General features: G+C 38.2%; 1 protein-coding gene across 2 annotated transcripts in view; it reads left to right on the top strand.

The window, feature by feature from the left end:
* The first annotated feature begins 515 nt into the window (after positions 1 to 515).
* LOC106873080 (U2 snRNP-associated SURP motif-containing protein) overlaps positions 516 to 20,722 on the top strand; it is a 67,992-nt gene continuing 47,785 nt past the window's right edge. For both annotated transcript variants that reach the window (XM_089366562.1, XM_089366561.1), the window contains exon 1: positions 516 to 610. In XM_089366562.1, the coding sequence (XP_089222688.1) occupies positions 551 to 610 (60 nt within the window). In that variant the 5' untranslated portion in view covers positions 516 to 550. The remainder of the gene's footprint in view (positions 611 to 20,722) is intronic.

The following is a 20,722-nucleotide window of genomic DNA, read 5'->3' as shown; positions in this document are numbered from 1 at the left end:
ATAAAATAAATTTATTTCTAAAATAATAAAACTGTAAATACCGGCGAATTATTTCATTGTCGTAAGAGAGCAAATGTAGAATGTCGGTGAACGAGACAGTTGGCAGGTTTAGTCTCGTAAAAAAAAATTAAAAGTCATTAATTATTTGTGAAATGAAATGAAAATATTAAATGATATTTAACAGTAAATAATACAAAGTATTTATGAAATTTTATAAATATTTATTCTTAATAAAAAAAAGGCTAACTTTTAGTTTCAGTGTCTGAGAGGAAGAGAAACCATTTTAGAATGTTAATGAACAAGGAAGTTTTAGTGTCGTAGATGAAAAAAACTACAATCACTTATACGAAATGATTTTGAATTAGCATTAAATAAAAATAAACAAGATTATTTAATTACACAGTATCAAGCACTAATTCTTGTATATGCTTTCGATGGTGATAATAAATCGGCGGCTGTATGTGAGAGAGAAAGACACAGAGTGATATAGAGACGGTGTTATAGCTCAGTATGTTAGTCGTGTTAAGAGTGTGATAGAGAACAAATCAACATGGCTGAAAGGCTACCATGGGGATTGAAAACCGAAGGATTAACGCCTGGCTCTGTCAAGGTAATAGATACTTCGATTTACCCTTGTGCACGTATATATGTTTCTAGTGTTTCCAGATGTTTTGTTTTAGAACGAGTCCGACTTTAATTTCCTACGAAAAAAATTACCCATTGATAATAAACGGAAATAAGGATGGAATACGTATGTGTATGTATGTACATATATATGTGTGTGTGTATGTAATGCATTTATGTCTATATATATATATATATATATGTGTGTGCGTGTAATGCATTTATGTATGTACATATATGTGTGTGTGTTTATGTAATGCATTTATGTACATATATGTGTGTATATGCATGCATATTGCGAGCAGAGTGTATGTGTGTATGTATATATATATATGTATATACACACACACTCTGCTCGCAATATGCATGCATATATATATATATATATATATATAATAGGGACAGAATCCAAAATTACAGGTAAAAACTCAATGAACCTTGGTTCTTTTCCCTAAAACTATATGTTTGTATTTCGTATATATATTTGTATATATATATATATGTGTGTGTGTGTGTATATACACAAACTGTTCGCAATGTAATTTCTGTTTTTGTTTCCCATGCTATGCATTGTAGTTTTGCTTGTCGACATCACTTGTAGGAAATTTACTAAACATACTTTCTCCATCGGTTTTTTTTTTTATCTCAACATGTTTTATCACCTAAAAAGAAAAAAAGAACAAACTAACAAAGAATTCCTAATTTCTGTGAAACCAAAATCAATTCATAACAATAAGAATGGAATATATCTGTGTATATTACATACATACACACACACTATATATATATATATATATATATATAACCAAATATGCAGGGAATGGCATTGGACATTTTGGGGATCTTTGGTTTGTGCTAAACTTTATTGGCTAAACTGGCAACATGACCATTTCCCCCTCATTTGGAAATATGTGTGTATTTGTCGGTATTGGCGTAATCGACTTGTTTCCAGTTCGTGTTCGATAAACGGTTGTCTATATTCTTTGGATTCCATCATTTTTTTTTACCTGCAATGTGTGCGCGCACACACGTATACATACATACATATATATATATATATGTATGTATGTATGTAGATGTAGAGGTGTAGTTGTGTCTCAATTGAGATTTTAATGTTCATTGGTTACGTTTTGTATTCCGTGTATCGTTTTTTTTTTTGTTTATTTAACATATTTCATCTGGATAGATACCTGCTAGAAACGCACTTTGTTAATAAGATACAAAGAGTAAGAATGTTCATGTATAACACGCGCACACGCATTCGCGCGCGCGTATACAGTCACACACCCTTTCCATCTGTGTGTTTGTGTTTGGATCTATTAATCTATCTTCTATTTTGGGAATAAAATAAAATAAGATAACTTATCTTCAGTATATATGGCTGTGTGTATTTGTATGTGTTAGGACATATTTTGAAGCAGTCTTGGCGAAATATAAGCACACAATATATATTTACACATACACATATATACATATATATACATACACAAACAGACGGATTGAATGAGCCTTGTTCGTGGGGTTTGTTTCGCACATTCTGAGATTTACGAGCGTAATTTTTTGGGGGTTCAAATCTCACAGAGGTCGACTTTGTGCTTCGTCTCACTGAGATCGATAAAATAAGTTCAAACGCTCACCCTTCTCTGCGAATCTATGATGGCTTGGTGCCATTCTAAGAAATCAATGTACACTTAGGTCGCTAAACTGACATTGTTTCAACACACACACATACGCACACTCGTACGCATATATATATATATATATATATATATATATATATATATATATATATATATATATATATATATATATATATATAAAAGGTTTTTAAACTTTTAAATTTTCATATTCTTATGCTATATTGGTAACGGTTGCTACATCCTCTGGGAAAATTATTATATATATATATATATATATATATATATATATATATATATATATATATAGAGCCAAAGAAGATTGGTTGTTCGACTTGCTAAGACTAGCAGCAGAAAGCTCTTCAAATCACGCCCTCCCATCGTCTAAATAAAGGGCTACATTGGAGATGTAACTGAGGATAGAATTTAAGATGGGATTCTAAAGGTTGGGATGTATTTGACCAGAAATCATCTAATCGACTGCACACACACACACGCACATTGGAAGAATCCCCGTTTTCACGGGGAATCTAAACCATTATTTTATTGACTTGGGAAATCAGGAAGATTTAAAGAAAACAAAAATGGTTTATGTTGGAGAGAGGAGACAGGGTCGGGGGTGGGGGAAAATACGGAACATATGAAGTTGTGATTGATTATCGAACTGAAAGCAGTCCCTGCTGGGAATTGAAACCGTTTCATGTTTATTTCGGTTTCAGTGAAAATCTCACGGCTACACAATGACTTCAAGATCACATTTTTTATTATTATTATATATAGAATTATGAAATGAGAATGTTTGGCCTTCATGCCTTTTCTCAGTGGTATTAGCGCCGAAACTAAACTGAAATTTTCGTCCCTGGCATATATATCTGTTGGTGAATTTCTCAATTTGGTCTTTAGTTTTAAATTAATTGACTCTTAGTGATGATTACATCGAATAGATTTTGTTGTCTGTTCAAATAAAGACATGTAAACTTGTGGTATTCATGCCTTTCCTAAAAGTAGTAGTTAACTAGATAAATGTAGGTATTATGTTGAAATATTCTGGATTGAAAATTAGGATCGCAAGCTCTTAACTCACCGGTAGCTATCTCCTCCTCGTCGCTGGATGTGTGTAAATAAGCGTAAAACATGAAATATTGAGGTAGTGGGGAGAATCTTTACCGTACACGTCTTCCCATGTAGCTGTATTCACGGTGAATGTGGAACTAAATGTAATTCTGGACTTCAAATCGAAACCGGGTCACCACCGTCTATTTTGATGCCGTATTTGATTGAGTGTACCCACACACACACGTATATATATATATAACTCTTCGAAACGCCGGTGTTAAAATGGGGGTAGCTGATGAAGGAAAATGTTCTCTATGTGGCTTGTGTGTTTTCTGTACTCTGGTTATTATTATTTTCTTGTCTACGTTTTGTTTGCAATGTCCTGTACCCAGATATGCACCTATATATACAGGTAGACGTAGGTATGCACATACCTGTACGTATATATGCATATACTCATTTATTATTTGTTTTATATATATATATATATATATACATATATATATATATATATATATATATATATATATTTGTGTGAATGAATGAATATGATGTTGTAAATGCAAGAAGCAACAAATTGCGAATTATTGTTATTTTTTCATCTCCTGTTATTCTCAAAGATTTCAACGGCGTGATTGAATTTAAAACATCGATAATTATCGATGTTTTACATATACACATGTTGGAAGGTAGAGAGAGAGAGAGATAGTGAGTTACACACAACTTGTATGTTTGTGGTTTTTGGTGCAAACACATTTAGTGCTTTATAAGCGCATATTGGTCCGGTGAACCTATTGACTTGTCTCGTTCTCAAGGTTTTCGGATTTCGATTGGAGAGAAACCAAAACAAATCTCTTGATTTCTTTACCCTACTACGAGGCCCAGTTACGATCTAAACAAAAAGAAAAGCCTATAAAGAGATGTTTGATGTCTGGTACTGTCGAAATCAAAGATCCAGTCTTCAGTGATGCAACAATAATAATAATAATGATCACTCACATAGACCGAAGTAGGCGTCTGCTGCTTTGGTTATCGATTCCGAAAAGGCTTTTTCCAAGTCCATTCACATCCAGGAGATTTATTCGGATTCTTTTTCTTTTCTTTTTTTTTTTCTACACTGAATTGAAAAACTTAAGTAATTTAGAGGTTTGTGTGGATGGGTGGAGTGAAGATTTGGATCATGTGGCTCATACTTGTGTGTGAAATGTTAGGGAGAAATGAAGAGGGGAAGGAATGGGGTGGGGGTCATTGAAGGTGGTGGTAACTTGATGTAATAGGACAAAGAGTGTAAGGGACAAAATGAAAGCTTAAAGCACACACCCAGGTTGATGATACAGGTCAGAGAGAGAGAGAGAGAGCTCTGTCAACATTTGCTGTGATGGTGCAGTCTGACAGGAAGTGACCAAGCCTGGTGATGGGAGAAACCTCTTGAGGGGCAGTTTTTACAAGAAACTTGTGTCAGACATGGACAAAAGCTTTGCTGGTGTCTGAGGCAACAACACTACTTTCACTAGATTGTTTCGAGTAGTGTGGGAGCCAACTGAGGGCGAGTGAATTAAAAAGGTGTATTTATGTCCCCGTAACATAGTGGTTCGGCAAAATAGACCAATAGAATAAGTCCTGGGGGTCGGTTTGCTTAACTAAAAGGTGGTGCTCCAGCATAGCGACAAACAAATAAAAGAATGTGTGTGTGTTTTTGTATCTGCCCCCACTACTACTACCACCACTGGGGTTGATTTGTTCAAGCTTGACCTTTCAAGGCAGTGGCCCAGCATGGCCACCAGCCCTGTCCTTTCAAACTATCTACCCCAGAACTAGCCCTTATATTCAAACCCTTAGAGATATACTTACTGTAGTGTATCCCATTCCAAACAACGGCAACCCCTCTGACCCTGCCAACTACTGTTATATCACACATATATACGATGGACTTCTTTCAGTTTCCATTTACCAGATCCACTCACAAGGCTTTGGTTGGCCCAAGGCTATAGTAGAAGACACTTGCCCAAGGTGCCACACAGTGGGACTGAACCCGGAACCATGTGGTTGGTAAGCAAGCTTCGTACCACACAGCCACTCCTGCGCTTATATATATATATATATATATATATATTTATACACACACACACACACACACACACACACACATACGATGGATTTCTTTTGGCTTCTGTGTACCATATCTGCTCACAAGGCTTTGATTGGCTTGAGTTTATTAGTAGAAAACACTTGCTGTCCAAAGTACCACAGAGTGGGGCTGAACCCAGAACCACATCGTTGGGAAGCAAGCTTCTTACCATACAGCCGCTACATCAATGAGGTATAGCATGTGTTGATTGAATGTTAGTAAGAAGTGATGTAGAGAGGGTCTATGTCAGATTGGGGGAGGAAAAAATTAAAAAAGAGAGAATTTGGTTTTAGTTTTTGACATGTAGGGGAGTGTAGAGGATGCGAGGTCACAGTAACCTCCTGTCATAAGAATGATTTGAATGCTTTGCAACAGAACAAGTCACCAATTAGCCAAGTGGTGGTGTTGAACCTGATGTATTGTGCCTCTCTCCCACAAAACGTGGGGTTGGGGGCTGTGATCTGCTTTATTATAATACATAAAAATAAAAGATAAGTCAAGCAATGTGTTTACTCAAATATATGTTTTGCCTACAAATATATGGAGCTGTTGGTTTATAATTACTTATAGACACACATATATGGTAGCATTTAAAAAAAAATGTCAGTTAACGAGTATGGGATATATGTTGGTTTCAAATTTTGGCACAAGGCCAGCAATTTTAGAGAAGGGTTAAGTTGATTACATTGACCCCAGTGGTCTACTGGTATTTATTTTATCAACCCTGAAAGGGTTTGGAATATATAATCATCATCATTGTCGTTGTTTAACATCCGCTTTCCATGCTAGCATGGGTTGGACGATTTGACTGAGGACTGGCAAGCCAGAAGGCTGCACCAGGCTCCAATCTGATCTGGCAGTTTCTACAGCTGGATGCCCTTCCTAACGCCAATGTAAACCTAATTTTTGCATATGATATCTTAAATAGCTGCCATCGAACTTGCTATATATATATATATATATATATATATATTCAGGCCTATTCCCCATTTTTTTAGTGGGGAGTAGCCACAGCAAGACACACATCAGGCATTCCATTCACTTCCCAACTCAAAGAAGCGAGCCCTGTCCTATGCTCAGGTCAAGGCATAGAACACAACCCCCAATATCAACAGCGGGGCCCAACAGCATATGCTGGTTTACCCCCACCAGCATCATGCTGGTTTCGTTCTCTTTTGAGCAATATCAAATTCACTCGTCCGTCCACAAACACTCTCCAAGTTTTCCTATCATTTATAAACCCTCTTGCCTCTCTCATTCCAACACCTCCAACCACCAAAGCTTTCCTCATTCCATCCATTCACACAAACTGAGGTCTGCCTCTGGTTCTGTTGCCTGCCACTTCTGTCTTCACCCTCCTTGCCATCTGCTCCTCATCCATCCTCTTCATGTGTGTATATTTATATATACATACACACACATACATACAAGACCTGTCCTTATACTCAAGAAAACCTGTCCTCCACAACAGAATTAATACCGGTGCTGGTGCAACATAAAAATTAAAGAAAAAAATCACCAGTGCTGGTGTCGCGTAAAAAGCAACCCTTTACACTCTGTAAAGTGCTTAGCATTTGGAAAGAAAGCCATGCCAGAACAAATAAAGGAGCCTGATGCAGTCCCTGGCCCCTTACCAGCTCCTGTCAAAGTGTTCAGCCCATGCCAGCATGGAAAATGGATGTTAAATGATGATGATATAAATACATACATGGCATCCAGCTGTAGAAACTCTGCTAAATCGGACTGGAGCCTGGTGTCGCCATCTGCTTCACCAGTCCTCAGTCAAATCGTCCAACCCATGCTAGCATGGAAAGCGGATGTTAAACGATGATGATGATGACACACTTGTAGAGCATCTGGTTTGTATAGCAATGGTTTCCTGATGATATCATTTGTTTCCTGTTCTCCACATAAAAACATGTGGAGGCTGTTTGTTTGATTGAGTGTGAGTTTATCACCTCACTTAAAAGCAAGTGGGTTTGGTGATAAAAAGGGCATCTGGCCAATGTAAAAACCCCAAAAAACTCTGCCCTGATGTATGCAAACATGGAAAAGTATATGTTAAACAATGAGGATGAAGATGAAATTTAAAATATAAATAGAATTTCCATCTAAAAATTAAGAAAACTAAAACCAGTAGCAGCTGATTAATGACTCCAAGAGATTTCATCAACAAGTGGTTGGCGTTAGGAAGGGCATCCAGCTGTAGAAACTCTGCCAAATCAGACTGGAGCCTGGTGTTGCCATCCGGTTTCACCAGTCCTCAGTCAAATCGTCCAACCCATGCTAGCATGGAAGGCGGACGTTAAACGATGATGATGATTGAAATATGATCAGGCAAATAGTTTCCATATTTGAGTGCAAGTTGACGAAGATGATTGACTCCTCTCACAAGTCCGTGTACTTTGGTGCTTTAAAATTCTGTGGAAGCAATGGAAAGTGTTTTTAATTTTTAAATTTGTTTCAGTCGTTGGACTGCAGCCATGCTGGAGCACTGCCTTAAGAGATTTAGTTTAAAAAATTCGACTCCAGTTCTTATGTTTATTTTTCTTTTCTGGTACTTATTCTATCAGACTCTTTTGCTGAACCATGGAAACCGATGCCTGTTTGTCAAGTGGTGGAGTGGAGTGGGGTGCGTGTGTGACAAACACAGACAAGCAGACATAGAAACATATACAGGATGGCCCAAAAGTAGCTTTACAGTTATTTGACTGTCTCTTTTGCATTCATATATTAACAGTTTAGATCTTAATTATAAAAAATATATGAAACCATTATTCTATGCTAATTTAGTTTAATTTTGTCAAGCTCCCTTTTCAGTTTGTAAGATAGAAATTTAAATGTAATAAAATGTTTTAAAAGAAATTTAAAGTGCCTATGTGATAACTGTAAACCTACTTTTGGGCCACCCTAAATATATCATCATCCTTTAATGTCCGTTTTCCACGCTGGCATGGGTTGGACAGTTTGACTGGAACTGGCCAGCTGGAGAGCTCTACTAGGTTCCAGTCTGATTTGGCTGGGTTTCTACAGCTGGATGCCCTTCCTAAAACCAATCACTTTACAGAGTGTTTATTTTTCTGTGTGCTAATAATGTGTCACTGGCGCAAGAGCTTTTTACATGGTGCAAGTACGAGTGCTTTTTACGTGACACTAGCACAGGGCTCTTGCAGCCCCCAATCCTCTTCAACAGGGAAAGCGGCATACATATTTCTACTGTGGAGAATCGGTCTTCTTGAATACAACAAGGCACCAGGATGAAGTACTGAGGGACGATCTCAGGCCACTGAAACTTGCAGAAGAGATATATTGTGTGTGTGTGTGTATAGATAGATGAGATTCTATACAGTTTCTGCCAGATTCACTCACAAGGTATTGGTCAGTCTGAGGATATAGTAGAAGACACATGCGTAAAGTGCTATAGAATGTGATCAAATCCTTGACCACTTACTTGAGAAGTAATTTTCTTAATCGCACACCCATACCTGTTATAGAAATATTTTGAGGAACAAAACAAAAGCAGTAATGGAACTTTAAAAAAAATTTTTCTCGCCGTGCTAGTTTCATAAGTTATGTGCTATTAATTACAGTTAATTAATTATTCAACCAGTAACAATATATCCAGTTACTATGTTTTTGCTTTGTTTTATTGGTTTTTTTTTCCCTGTTTCATCCGGTTATTGACTAAAAGAAAAAAAAAGTTAATTCTATGAAATGTATTTACAAAATTAGTCTGTGGATAGTCATTGACTGCTATATATATGTTTGTTTATAAGAAAAACAATTTTACATTAAGCTGAAAGATTAATACAAATTTATTCTTTAACAAGAATAGCAACAATAATGGTTTAAAAGTTTCAGCCAGCTAACCCACCATCATGTGTGTATATATATATATATATATATGATATCCAGCTGTAGAAACTCAGCCAAATCAGATTGGAGCCTGGTGTTGCCATCTGGTTTCACCAGTCCTCAGTCAAATTGTCCAACCCATGCTAGCATGGAAAGCAGACGTTAAACGACGATGATGATGATGATGATGATATCATATATCAAAACAGGAGATTGGAAAAAAGCGTATCATTTATTCACCATTTCATGTTTTCATTTGCATAGGAATTACAAAATTGTACATGTAGAAGAAACATGTAAGACATCTATTAGGAAATTCTTCAGCAAGAGAATCAAATAATATAAAATTTACTCTCGGATGAAGCATTTATATATAGTTAGTTATTAGGAGTCTTATAAGATAGTTGGAAGGGAGAATAAAGAATAAAAACCGATAATATAGAAAAAGGGAGAGAGAATGATGCATATCTATCTATCTATCTATCTACCCCCCCTCCACATATACATGGCAAACATTTTTTTCCAATCTCCTATTTTGATGTGTAATTATCCTGCTAAAAAGTATTTTCCAAAATTTTCGACCCTTATAAGGCGCAGGTGTGACTGTGTGGTAAGAAGCTTGCTTTCCAACCACACAGTTCCGGGTTCAGTCCCACTGCGTGGCACCTTGGGCAAGTATCTTCTACTTTTGCCTCTGGCCAACTAAAGCCTCGTGAGTGGATTTGGTAGACAGAAACTGAAAGAAGCCCGTCGTATATATATGTATATATCTATGTGTGTGTTCCCCACCACCCACTACTTGATAACTGGTGCTGGTGTGTTTATGACCCGTAACTTAGCGGTTCAACAAAAGTTCCTGATAAGTACTGGGCTTTAGAAAATAAAAGGTGCTGGGGTCAATTTGTTCAGCTAAAATCCTTCAAGGCAGTGCCCCAGCATGGCCGCAGTCAAATGACTGAGACAAGTGAAAGATACGACAAAATATTATGCAGACCTCACAGAAGTATAACATCTGAATTAAGCAGATGTACCTCAGGGGGACACAGCATGAGTTTGAACCCCATCTACACACACACACACATTCTGTTGTCCGTAAAAATAAGTCTATTTTTTATGCTTTGTTTATGTTCCCGTTCCTTTTTTGCCCACGTTTTTTGACGGCCTGTACACGGATATGCATATGTTCATATTTCATTTGTATTATATTATCGAACGCTACGCGTCCATTTGCAAGTAAGTTTTATCTTTATATATATATATATATATATATATATATATATATATATATATATAATGTATGTATGCAATGCAATCTCTCAAACAAGTTTTATTCTAAGGTAACAAACTTAGGTGTATTGGCGACAATAACAAGAATAGTAGTAGAATGATGATAAATGAGGTTGAGAGACCTAAAGGGACGAGAATGGAAAGAAAGAGAGCAGCAATGGTGTTTGTAAAGTCTATGAATATAGAAGGCAGTTATTACTTGAAGTCGTTTGCTTATTTAATGCTATCACAGATCATTTCACATACATTGCTGAATTTTTATAGGTTGGGGTAGATGTGTTTATATTTAAGTTTCTTATTTATATAGCTGGAAAGTCTCTTAGCAATTTCAGTGTTTCGAAATAGAATTGTCTTGTTTCAGAGATGCATTTCTTATCATTAAATTAAAGAGTTTCTTGCCAAAATTTTTGTTGTTTTTGTATGTTAGAAACAGATGGGTTAATCATTAAACTTTGCCTGAAGATTGTTATTATTATTATTATTATTATTATTATTATTCACTTCTGATTTATCTATGTCACATCTCAGCTTAGAGACGCAGCGTTTTCCTCATTCCTTGAGCTGTTCCAAGGATTGCTTGCCAAATGAATGTTTCCTATGAAGTTCAGTATTTGCAGCTTTGACACCAGAATATTGCTCTTTCTGAGATGATCCCAAGTGCACCGATCACAATAGGTACCACACTCACTTTGGCCGTTTTATGGATTTGTTTCACTTCCAATGCCAGGGATTATTATTATTGTGCTGCTTGAATGTCAGTTCCCCCTGACTGGCTCCCATGCCGGTGGCATGCAAAAAGTACCTGCTACACTCTCAGAGTAGTTGGTAGTAAGAAGGGCATCCAGCTGTAGAAACCTTGCCAGATCAGATTGGAGCCCAGTGCTGCCTCCTGGCTTGCCAGTCCTCAGTCAAACCGTCCAACCCATGCCTGAGGCTAAGGTGGATAATGATGAGCTGGAAACTGTAGTGGAAATGGATACATCTTGAACCACACATGAGTTAGCAGCAAAGTTTGATGTTTCAATTCCAACTGTATTGGACCATCTGAAACAAATTGACATGGTAAAGAAGCTGGACAAGTGGGTACCACACGAACTGAATGAGCGTCAAATGACATGTCATCATGAAACTTGCTGTTCTTTGCTGTCACGGCATAAAAGTAACCATTTTTGCATCATATTGTTAGATGTGATGAAAAATGGATTCTTTTCTACAATAGCAAGCGTTCTGCATGGTGGTTGGATAGAGACAAAGTACCAAAACACAATCCAAAGAAGAATATTCACCAAAAATAGCTAATGGTGTCAGTTTGGTGGTCAAGCGCTGGTGACATCCACTACAGCTTCATGAGACCTGGTAGGTCAATTACAGCGGATGTGTACCTCAACCAATTGGATGAAATGATGAGTGAACTTGCAATTAAACAACCGAGATTGGTTAATAGAGACAGGTCGATTCTCTTGCAAGACAATACTCAACCACATGTAGCATAAAGAATGCTACTCAAGTTACAGGAACTGAACTTGGAAGTACTCTGTTATCCACCATATTCACCAGACCTTGCACCAACTGATTGTCACGTTTTCCAGGCATTAGATAACATTTTGCAAAGAAAAAACTTCAAATCTGAAGAAGATGCGAAAAAGCCTTTCGTGATTTCATCACCTCTTGCTCTCCAGAATTCTTCGCTGCTGGCATAAATAAGCTACCAATAAAATGGCAAAATGTGTTGATAATATAGGTGCATTCTTTGATTAACTGCATTGCTTTTTGCTGAGATAAAGTAAAATAAACTTTCAGTTCAAAATTGGACATTTTATTCTTAATAACCTGATATAAAAAATGCCAATTGATAACGACCTTGGTATTATAAGAATTTTTAAGCTTATAGCTCGATACATGCTTATTGCTTATGCATGAGTGATATAAGTATAAAATGTAATCAATCAAAACAATTAAGAGAATGTTAAATGTTCTGATATTAATGAGTCAAGAAATGAAAAATTCTGTTTTGTCATAATGACATTTAAATGAGCTTTATGGAAATTCTGTGTGGCATTTATTTATTTATGTATAGATTGTTTATGGGTGCAGGTGTGGCTGTGTGGTTATGATGTTATCTTCCCAACCACAAGGTTTCAAATTCAGTCCCACTGCATGGCACCCTAGGGAAGTGTCATTTTTTATAGCTGTGAGCCAACCAAAGCCTTGTGAGTGGACCCTGTCATGTGTGTGTGTGTTATCATTTAATGTCCGTTGTCCATGCTGGTATGGATTGGAGGATTTGATCAGAGCTGGAGAGCTGCACCAGGCTCCAGTCTGATTTGGTTTGGTTTCTATGACTGGATGCCCTTCCTAATGCCAACCACTTTATAGTGTGTGCTGGGTGCTTTTATGTGACACCACGACTGTTTTTTACACGGCACCAGTACAGGACCCTTGCAGGCCAATCCTCCCCACCAGGGGGCAGCGGCCTTAACACTTCTGTGGTGTATGGGTCTTCTTAAATACAACAAGGTGCCAGGTTATATCGTCATCATTGTTTAACGTCCGTCTTCCAATGTTGCTGGGCTAACATTGTTACTCTCTATGTATATTGCTGGGATATCACAGCATTATGTAATATGTCCTTCCTTTTTTTTTCTTTTTTTTTTTTAAATTTAAAGACTGTAATGTGATTTTGAAAGATTTGACTCTTGTTTCTAGCAGGTGATGTGCCCACATTAAAACACCCCTTGTCGATATGAAAAGGCAATGTCGACCCAAAATAAAGACTAAGCATTTAAACTTATTCCCTCTCTGTCTCTCTCACACTGACCTTCACCTGTTACTCCAACATTCCTCTACATCCATCATTCTTGGATTTTTGGTCGATGGGAAAATATTTCTCGACGGCGTTTGTGTGTGTGTAGGCGTTCGGATATGTGTCTCTGTGTGTGTGTGTGTCTGTATGTTTGCATTCGTGTGCACGAAAGTATGTATGCGTTCATTCGTTCGTGTGTTTGTTACTATGTTTACGTGTGTACGGTTGTATAAGCGCCAGATTAACCCAAGCTATTCCGGTGCTGACCATTCCGGTTTTTCTTTTAGCAGAGTTTTGGCCTACATTGCTTAATGCAGGGGTCGGCAAAATTTCTTATCTCGGTGACCTCTTTGTGGAATTGTTGATAGCTTATCGACCCCCCCCCCCCCTATATTTTAATTTTTATCTTTTAATCTTTAACTTGTTTCAGTCTTTCGACTGCGGTCATGCTGGGGCACCGCCTTGAAGAATTTTAGCTGAACCAATCGACCCCCAGTACTTTATTTTTTTTTTTAAAGCCTCGTACTTATTCTATCGGTTCCTTTTGCCCAACCGCTATGTTATGGGAACGTAAACACACCACCAGTTGTTAAACGATGGGGGGGGGGGCAAACGAACACACACACACACACACACACACACACACAAACATGTGGTATTTGGTTGGCTGCTATTTCTAGCAAGTTGAGCGACCGGGCAGGTACTGCATGTTATTTGTGTCATCCTGTTTCATTGTCTGTCTTCTGAAGTAAATTAGGGCAATATTTTCCATGACTGCAGGAGCTTGCAACAATTGTGAAGGGGCCGGACAGATTGTCATGTTTGATAGAATTAGGAATGCTTTTAAACTTGTCCAACACCGGTAACGAAGAAAGAATGTCTGATCAAGAGTGGGGGGGGGGTAAATTGTTCGGGATGTTGATTGAGAGGGGTGGTGGTGGTGGTGGTGGTGGTGGTTGTGACCTCTGGTGGCGATCTTTGATTTGCTAAAATTAATAGACAACTTTCATTCGAACCCACTCGTTACGTAAAATGGGAATACACTGCTTGCTCTCGTCCTGGTTACACTAGTGTCTGACCTGGCAAATATGGTTCTGACGGAACGGTCATAACTGAAGCGCCGTTGAACAGGTGTTTTGCTGCACCAGAGCTGCCAGATAAGGAGGCGGGGGGGGGCTAAGAAGGAAAGGAAAAAAGAAGCATGAAATGTTACGAATTCTTCATTACTGTCCTATCCATCTATTTTCTCCTCGCACCGTTTCGGGAATGGGACAAGAGTCATACTTTCCGGTTGAATTCTCAAACGTGATCAACTAAGGCTATGGATATTATCCAACCATCTCACTCTTGGTCTACTCATCAGCTTCCTGCCGGTTTGGCTCTGTTTTAAGAATCCGTTTTGCGATCTTGTCCTGCGACGTCCGTTATACCGGAGCTATGACCTCACAATGCAGAGAAATAGCAGTTCGACCTGAGAGACTCTGATCTCCGAGCTACGCTCTCTGTCGAGGAGGAATCCCATTTCGGCCGCTTGTATTCGCGATTTTACTCTTTCAGTCATTCATTAGCCAACATTCATGACCATTAGATGAAAATAGACACTAAGAAAACCGAATAAGAGATAACAAGTTACTATTCTCCTAATATGTGTGAGTGTGTGTGTATATATATATATCATAGTAAATACTATATGCATAGAAAATTTCATTAAAAAATATTCATTTTTCTGAAAGTTATGACCTCCCAAAGTCTGGGGGGGGGGTAAACCCTGTAGTTATGCCAATATATATATATATATATATATATATATATATATATATATATATAAATATATATATATATATATAAAATCTCCAAACGAGGCCTAGTTTAAAGAAATCGATTTTGTTGTCGCTTTTGTTCATCGTGGCGATCGAGTTACCTGGAAAAACAATAAGCATAGGCAAGGAAATTTCTACCATTTCAGACAGGTGTGTCTGTGTGTAGGTAAGAAGAGAATGCACGAGAAAGGTTGCGGTGTGGAACGAGACCGCCGTGTGGATAACGTGCGATGGTAATTGATCGGTTTTATAGTTCGATGGAATCGATAATCCGCTCTACCTTACCTACGACCTACGATTAAATCGTCGAGGAATGTGTAAAAGTGGATCAATTTTTACACACACACACACACTAATTTTGCAAGGCATCGAATGAATGCCTTTGCATCAATCTGTTGCTCTTCTTCAAACTGAGCATCGGGATGTTACTAAGTGGATATTCGGTATGCTAGAAATAGCAGCCAAATCTCCTTCAAACCATACCTTGTTTCAAAACGATATCGGATTATCTTTCTATCATTATATATTTTTAAAAACTAGTTTCAGTCATTGGACTGCGGCCATACTGGGGCACCAGCTTGAAAAAGATTTTAGTCAAACAAGTCGACTTCAGTAGTTATTTTTTTTAAAAGTCTGATACATATTATATCGGTCCCTGTTGCCGAACCGCTAAGTTACGGGGACGCCAACAAACCAGCATCAGTTGTCAAGCGCGGTGGCGGGAGGGGAACACCCACCCACACGCGCGCGCGCCTGCGATGGGCTTTCACACAAGCGTTTGTCTACCTAATTTATTCATAAGGTATTTGTGTTGTTTTGAAATAAAAAAAAAAAACACAGTAAAGCGAGGGGATGGCCACCGCTGGAATGGTTTTTGGTCACATGTCGACTGGGTGTGATGGTGGCGTGTTAACCAACACACCTAACCCTTGTTCATTTCTCATCCATGTAGCTTACAGAACCCCCCCCCCCCCCAAAAAAAACCCATTCTCGTGTGTGTTTGTGTGTGTGTGGTTTTGGTAGTTTTACAATGCATCCAAGCAGGGCACATTGCTGTTTCTACGGCTTGTGCATTTTGGAAGGTTCTTATTTCTAAGTATAGGGCAGGCCTTAAGTTTCTCACACTAAACGCATTAAGTGTCAATAAGGCCACAGAATTCATTGGAATGGTCAAGAAATTATGATTGTTTCTCGTTGTGAACTTGAGATCGATTTTACTATCGACCCCCTGAGTGCGGTCGATAAAATTAATACCAATTGAGTAAGCACTAAAGTCTATATAATCGAAAAAAAAACCCACCCCCCCAAATTTCAGGCCTTGTGCCTATTGGTAGAAAGGATTGAGCTGGCAGAATCGTTAACACACCGGATAAAATGCTTAACGGCATTTCGTCCGTCCTTATGTTTTGAGTTCAAATTCTGCCGAGGTTGACTTTGCCTTTCGTTCTTTCGAGGTCGATAAAATAAGTACCAGTTGAGTACTCGGGGTCGATATATTAGACTTATCCTCTCCTCCAAAAGTTTCAGGCCTTGTGCCTATAGTAGAAAGGGGTCGATGTGATCGACTTGTCTCCTCCCTCCAAATTTCAAGTCTTGTGTGCCTATTTAGTAGACACGATTATTATTAATGAGCGCACTTCATAGCAACGTCGATGTAATTCCTGTTGAAGTTACGATAAAAATCGGTGGAATTAAGATCTAAACAACAAACGAATATACGGTTTGCTAGCACAACACACAACTAACTAGATCAGTCAAGTGCTAGCGATGGCACATGGGGGTGGGGTTTAATCTGATGTTTCTTCTACTCAATAAACCGAGAACTTGTCTTGTGTCAACGTTATTCGTTATTATTGGGCGAGGGTGGAGTATTTGAGTTTAATTTCATGACGTTTTTTTATTCTCTTTGTCGTTCACGCACGTCGCTTTGCCCACGCGATCCATGACGAAGCGCTTTCATGTTATATATCTTTAAAGCAGAAAACTCATAAAGCTTTGTGTGTGTGTGTGTGTGTGTGTGTGTGTGTGTGCTTGTATGGTAAATTTCGTGTATGTGTGCGCGAAATGCTCGTGTTACTTCAGAACTGTGGCCATGCTGGGGCATCGCCTTGAAGGGGTTATTCAAAAATAATAGACCCCAGTATTTATTTGTTTTTAAAGTCTGGCACTTATTCTATCGGATCTCATTTGCTGAACCGCTAAGTTTCGGGAACGTGAACAAACCAACAGCGGTTGTCAACATACTCGCATACACACACTCACAGCAGGCTACCAGATAAACTTACAAGGTATTGTGTCGGCCTGAGGCTGTAGTAGAAGACATGCCTAAAAAGCCACATATTGGAACTGAACCTGAAACCAAGTGGTTGTAAAGCCATTTGTATCCACGCAGCCACACCAATGGACGTATTTGTTTGTTCCATTATTTTACACTGTTTCTCACCCAATGATGCAGATGTCACTATGGTTTCATAATTCCATTTACCATTTCTTTTTACTGGTTATAGTCGTTGGAGTGACCGAGGCCATAATGTTTAACCCTTTCGTTTCTATATTTCTGTTGAGATGCTTTGTGCTTCTTTATATTAATTTTGAATATAACAAAGAATTTAGTAAAATAAGCTAGTGTTAGGAACATAAATTGTGGCTAAGGTTTGGTGGAAGATTTTAATTCAAAACTTTTGAAAACAAGACGTACTACAGAGCCAGAGGTGCTTTCAGATGGGTTGGTATCAAAATGGTTAAAAATATGGTGACTTTAACTCTTTCGTTTCCATATTTCTGTTGAGAATCTCTGTGTTTCTTTCAATTAATTTTGAATATCACAAAGAATTTAGTAAAATAACTTAGTTATTTGTACTACAGAGCCAGAGGCGGTTTCAGCCAGGTTGGTATCAGAAGAGTTAATGCAGGACTCTTGTACCCAAAACTCTTCGATTCCATCTCCTTGATTTATTTTTTTGTTTTGTTTGTCATATGAGTGCGGCCGTGCTGGAGCACTGCCTTGAAGCACTTTAGTCAAACAAATCAACCCAGGACTTATTTTTTAAGCTTAGTACTTATTCTATCAGTTGCCTTTTGCCAAATTGCTATGTTCCGGGGGGGGGGGGCATAAACACACCAACACCGGTTGTCAAGCACTGATAGGGGGACAAATACAAACACACACATACGACGGGTTTCTTTCAGTTTCCTCCTACCAAATCTATTCACAAGGCTTTGGTTGGCCCAAGGCTATTGTAGAAGACACTTGCCCGAGGTGCTGCGCAGTGGGACTGAACCCGGAACCATGTGGTTGGGAAGCAAGCTTTTCTGATTCTGAAAACCCTGAACTCTTCTGTAATGAAATTAATTGTCCATTTCCTATATTGATTGAGAGTACACAATATATGTAATGGTTTCAAATTTTGGCACAAGGCCAGCAAGCTTGGGGGAGGGGGTAAGTTGATTACATTGACCACAGTGCTCAACTGGTACTTATTTTATCCCCACCCACACCCCTAGGACAAAAGGCAAAATCGACCTCAGTGGGATTTGAACTCTGCATAAAAACAGACGAAATGCTGCTAAGCATTTTTGTGGGCCTTCGGGTTGTTTTAAGCACCCTAATCCCCTTTTGTTTGGTGAAGGCGCATGGCTCAGTGTGTGTACTTATTGAATTATAATAGCTCCACCTATGTTTCTGATTGAATGTTATTTAGCCCTTGGTCAGTTCACACTGGTCACACTTATGATCAACAGGGCTTTGGCCATGATCATGAAGGTTCTTTAGTTGGTTCATCTCTTTTAGAAATATCTGAAATCTTGTTGTTGGTGTTTACACAAAATTAGTTTTTAAACATTGAATGGCTATGGAATGGAAGTCCATCAGAATAAATCATAATCAAAGCAGTCCATAGGTAAAAAAAATGGTTGAGAACCATTGACCTAGAATATACTTTGTAATTCCTGTTGCTTTAGACTATACACACAGTCTGCTATGCTGTCTTTAGTTTATAAGAATACGCTTGTCTTCTCTGCTCCCCTCCCCCACGCCATCAAGAATTCCTTAAGTAAGCTGATAAGTAAGATGTTAATGATATGCTAAAGGAACGGTTGTTGTTGTCGACAAGGCAAAGTCATGAAGATTTTCTTTTTGTTTTCCCTCCACGTTTGAAATTCTCAGAATTCCTCTGTGACTCTTGAAAGGCTGGGTCGTAATGATTTTGTGATGCCAAAGAGGTAAATGGTGTTATTGCTTTTCCTTTCTTCCTTTCTTTCTTTAACAAGAAATTTAATGCAGTTTGTGAAGTTTTTAACTGATATAAAATGAGGTTGTTTTTATTAATAAGCTACAAAGTAAACAACTATAAAAAAAAAAGAAATATATCTAAATATTATAAAAGACCATCAAAAATGTCTTTGTTTACCAATGGAGAATTAAAGATTGCAAACCTTCAAGCAATTTTTAAAAAATCATCATTTTTAACATCCACTTTTCCCTGCTTGTGTGGGTTGGATGGAATTTGTTAAGGTGGATTTTCTAGGCCAGATGCCCTTTGTGTAGCCAACCCTTACTTGTTGCCGTATAGGTATTTGAGGTGTTAGCCAGCTCTTCAGTTCATTTACCAGCCTTGCTGTTTGACCTCATTTATCTCTTTCACCTGTAATTTCTATCCATACGGAGAAACAACCATCTGGATACCAGTCTGTAGTAAGAGACATAAGTGGCGTTTCTTTGAAGACCTCTTTTTGGACAAACGGCTTCTCATAGGTTTTGTGTTCAAATATGTGTTGTTGGTGTTTCATTCTGTTATTTGGGGCACTAATTTTATCAGAAACAGCTGTCACATCTATCTAAGAATACCACCTGTGTCTCTCCGCTGTCGACTAGTAGCAGATTATCCAGGTAGGAGGTTTATCTTTGATTTACTTAATGCTGTAAAACTGGAGACTAAAATGACAGAGGGTAGATGAAGTGAAACAGCTTGGCTGGGACTTGAGAGTCTGTGATGTGGACTCGACTTTCTGGGGTTTGGTCAACACTTTAAGGCCTTCACACTGAATATAACAGTCCCCTATTTCCTTACTGCCACGCCACCCCCTTCCAAATGAGGCACAGTCATTACAGTGTGGTTAAGAAACCTGCTTTGCAACCACATACATAAACCTGGCCAACCAATGCTTTGTGAGTGAATTTGGTAGATGGAAACTGTGGGGAAGCCTATTGTGTACGTGTGTGTGTGTACATGTATGCATATGGCTACACATGTTTGTGTGTGTATACATGTATGTATATGTCTTCATGTATTTGTGTGTGTATACATGTATGTGTATGTTTTCATGTATTTGTGTGTGTATACATGTATGTGTATGTCTGCATATATTTGTGTGTGTGTGTGTACATGTATGTGTATATCTGCATATGTTTGTATGTCTCTTTGTGGTTGTTCGCCCCCCCCCTCTCCTCGTTTGCTTGCCGATCAATGTTGGTTTCTTTACATCCTTTTAACCTACCAATTCAGCAAAAAGA

Source organism: Octopus bimaculoides, chromosome 19 (assembly GCF_046866305.1).
Source record: "Octopus bimaculoides isolate indiv1 chromosome 19, ASM4686630v1, whole genome shotgun sequence".
Lineage (NCBI taxonomy): Eukaryota > Metazoa > Mollusca > Cephalopoda > Octopoda > Octopodidae > Octopus > Octopus bimaculoides.
This window is presented reverse-complemented; position numbering and strand designations above follow the sequence as displayed.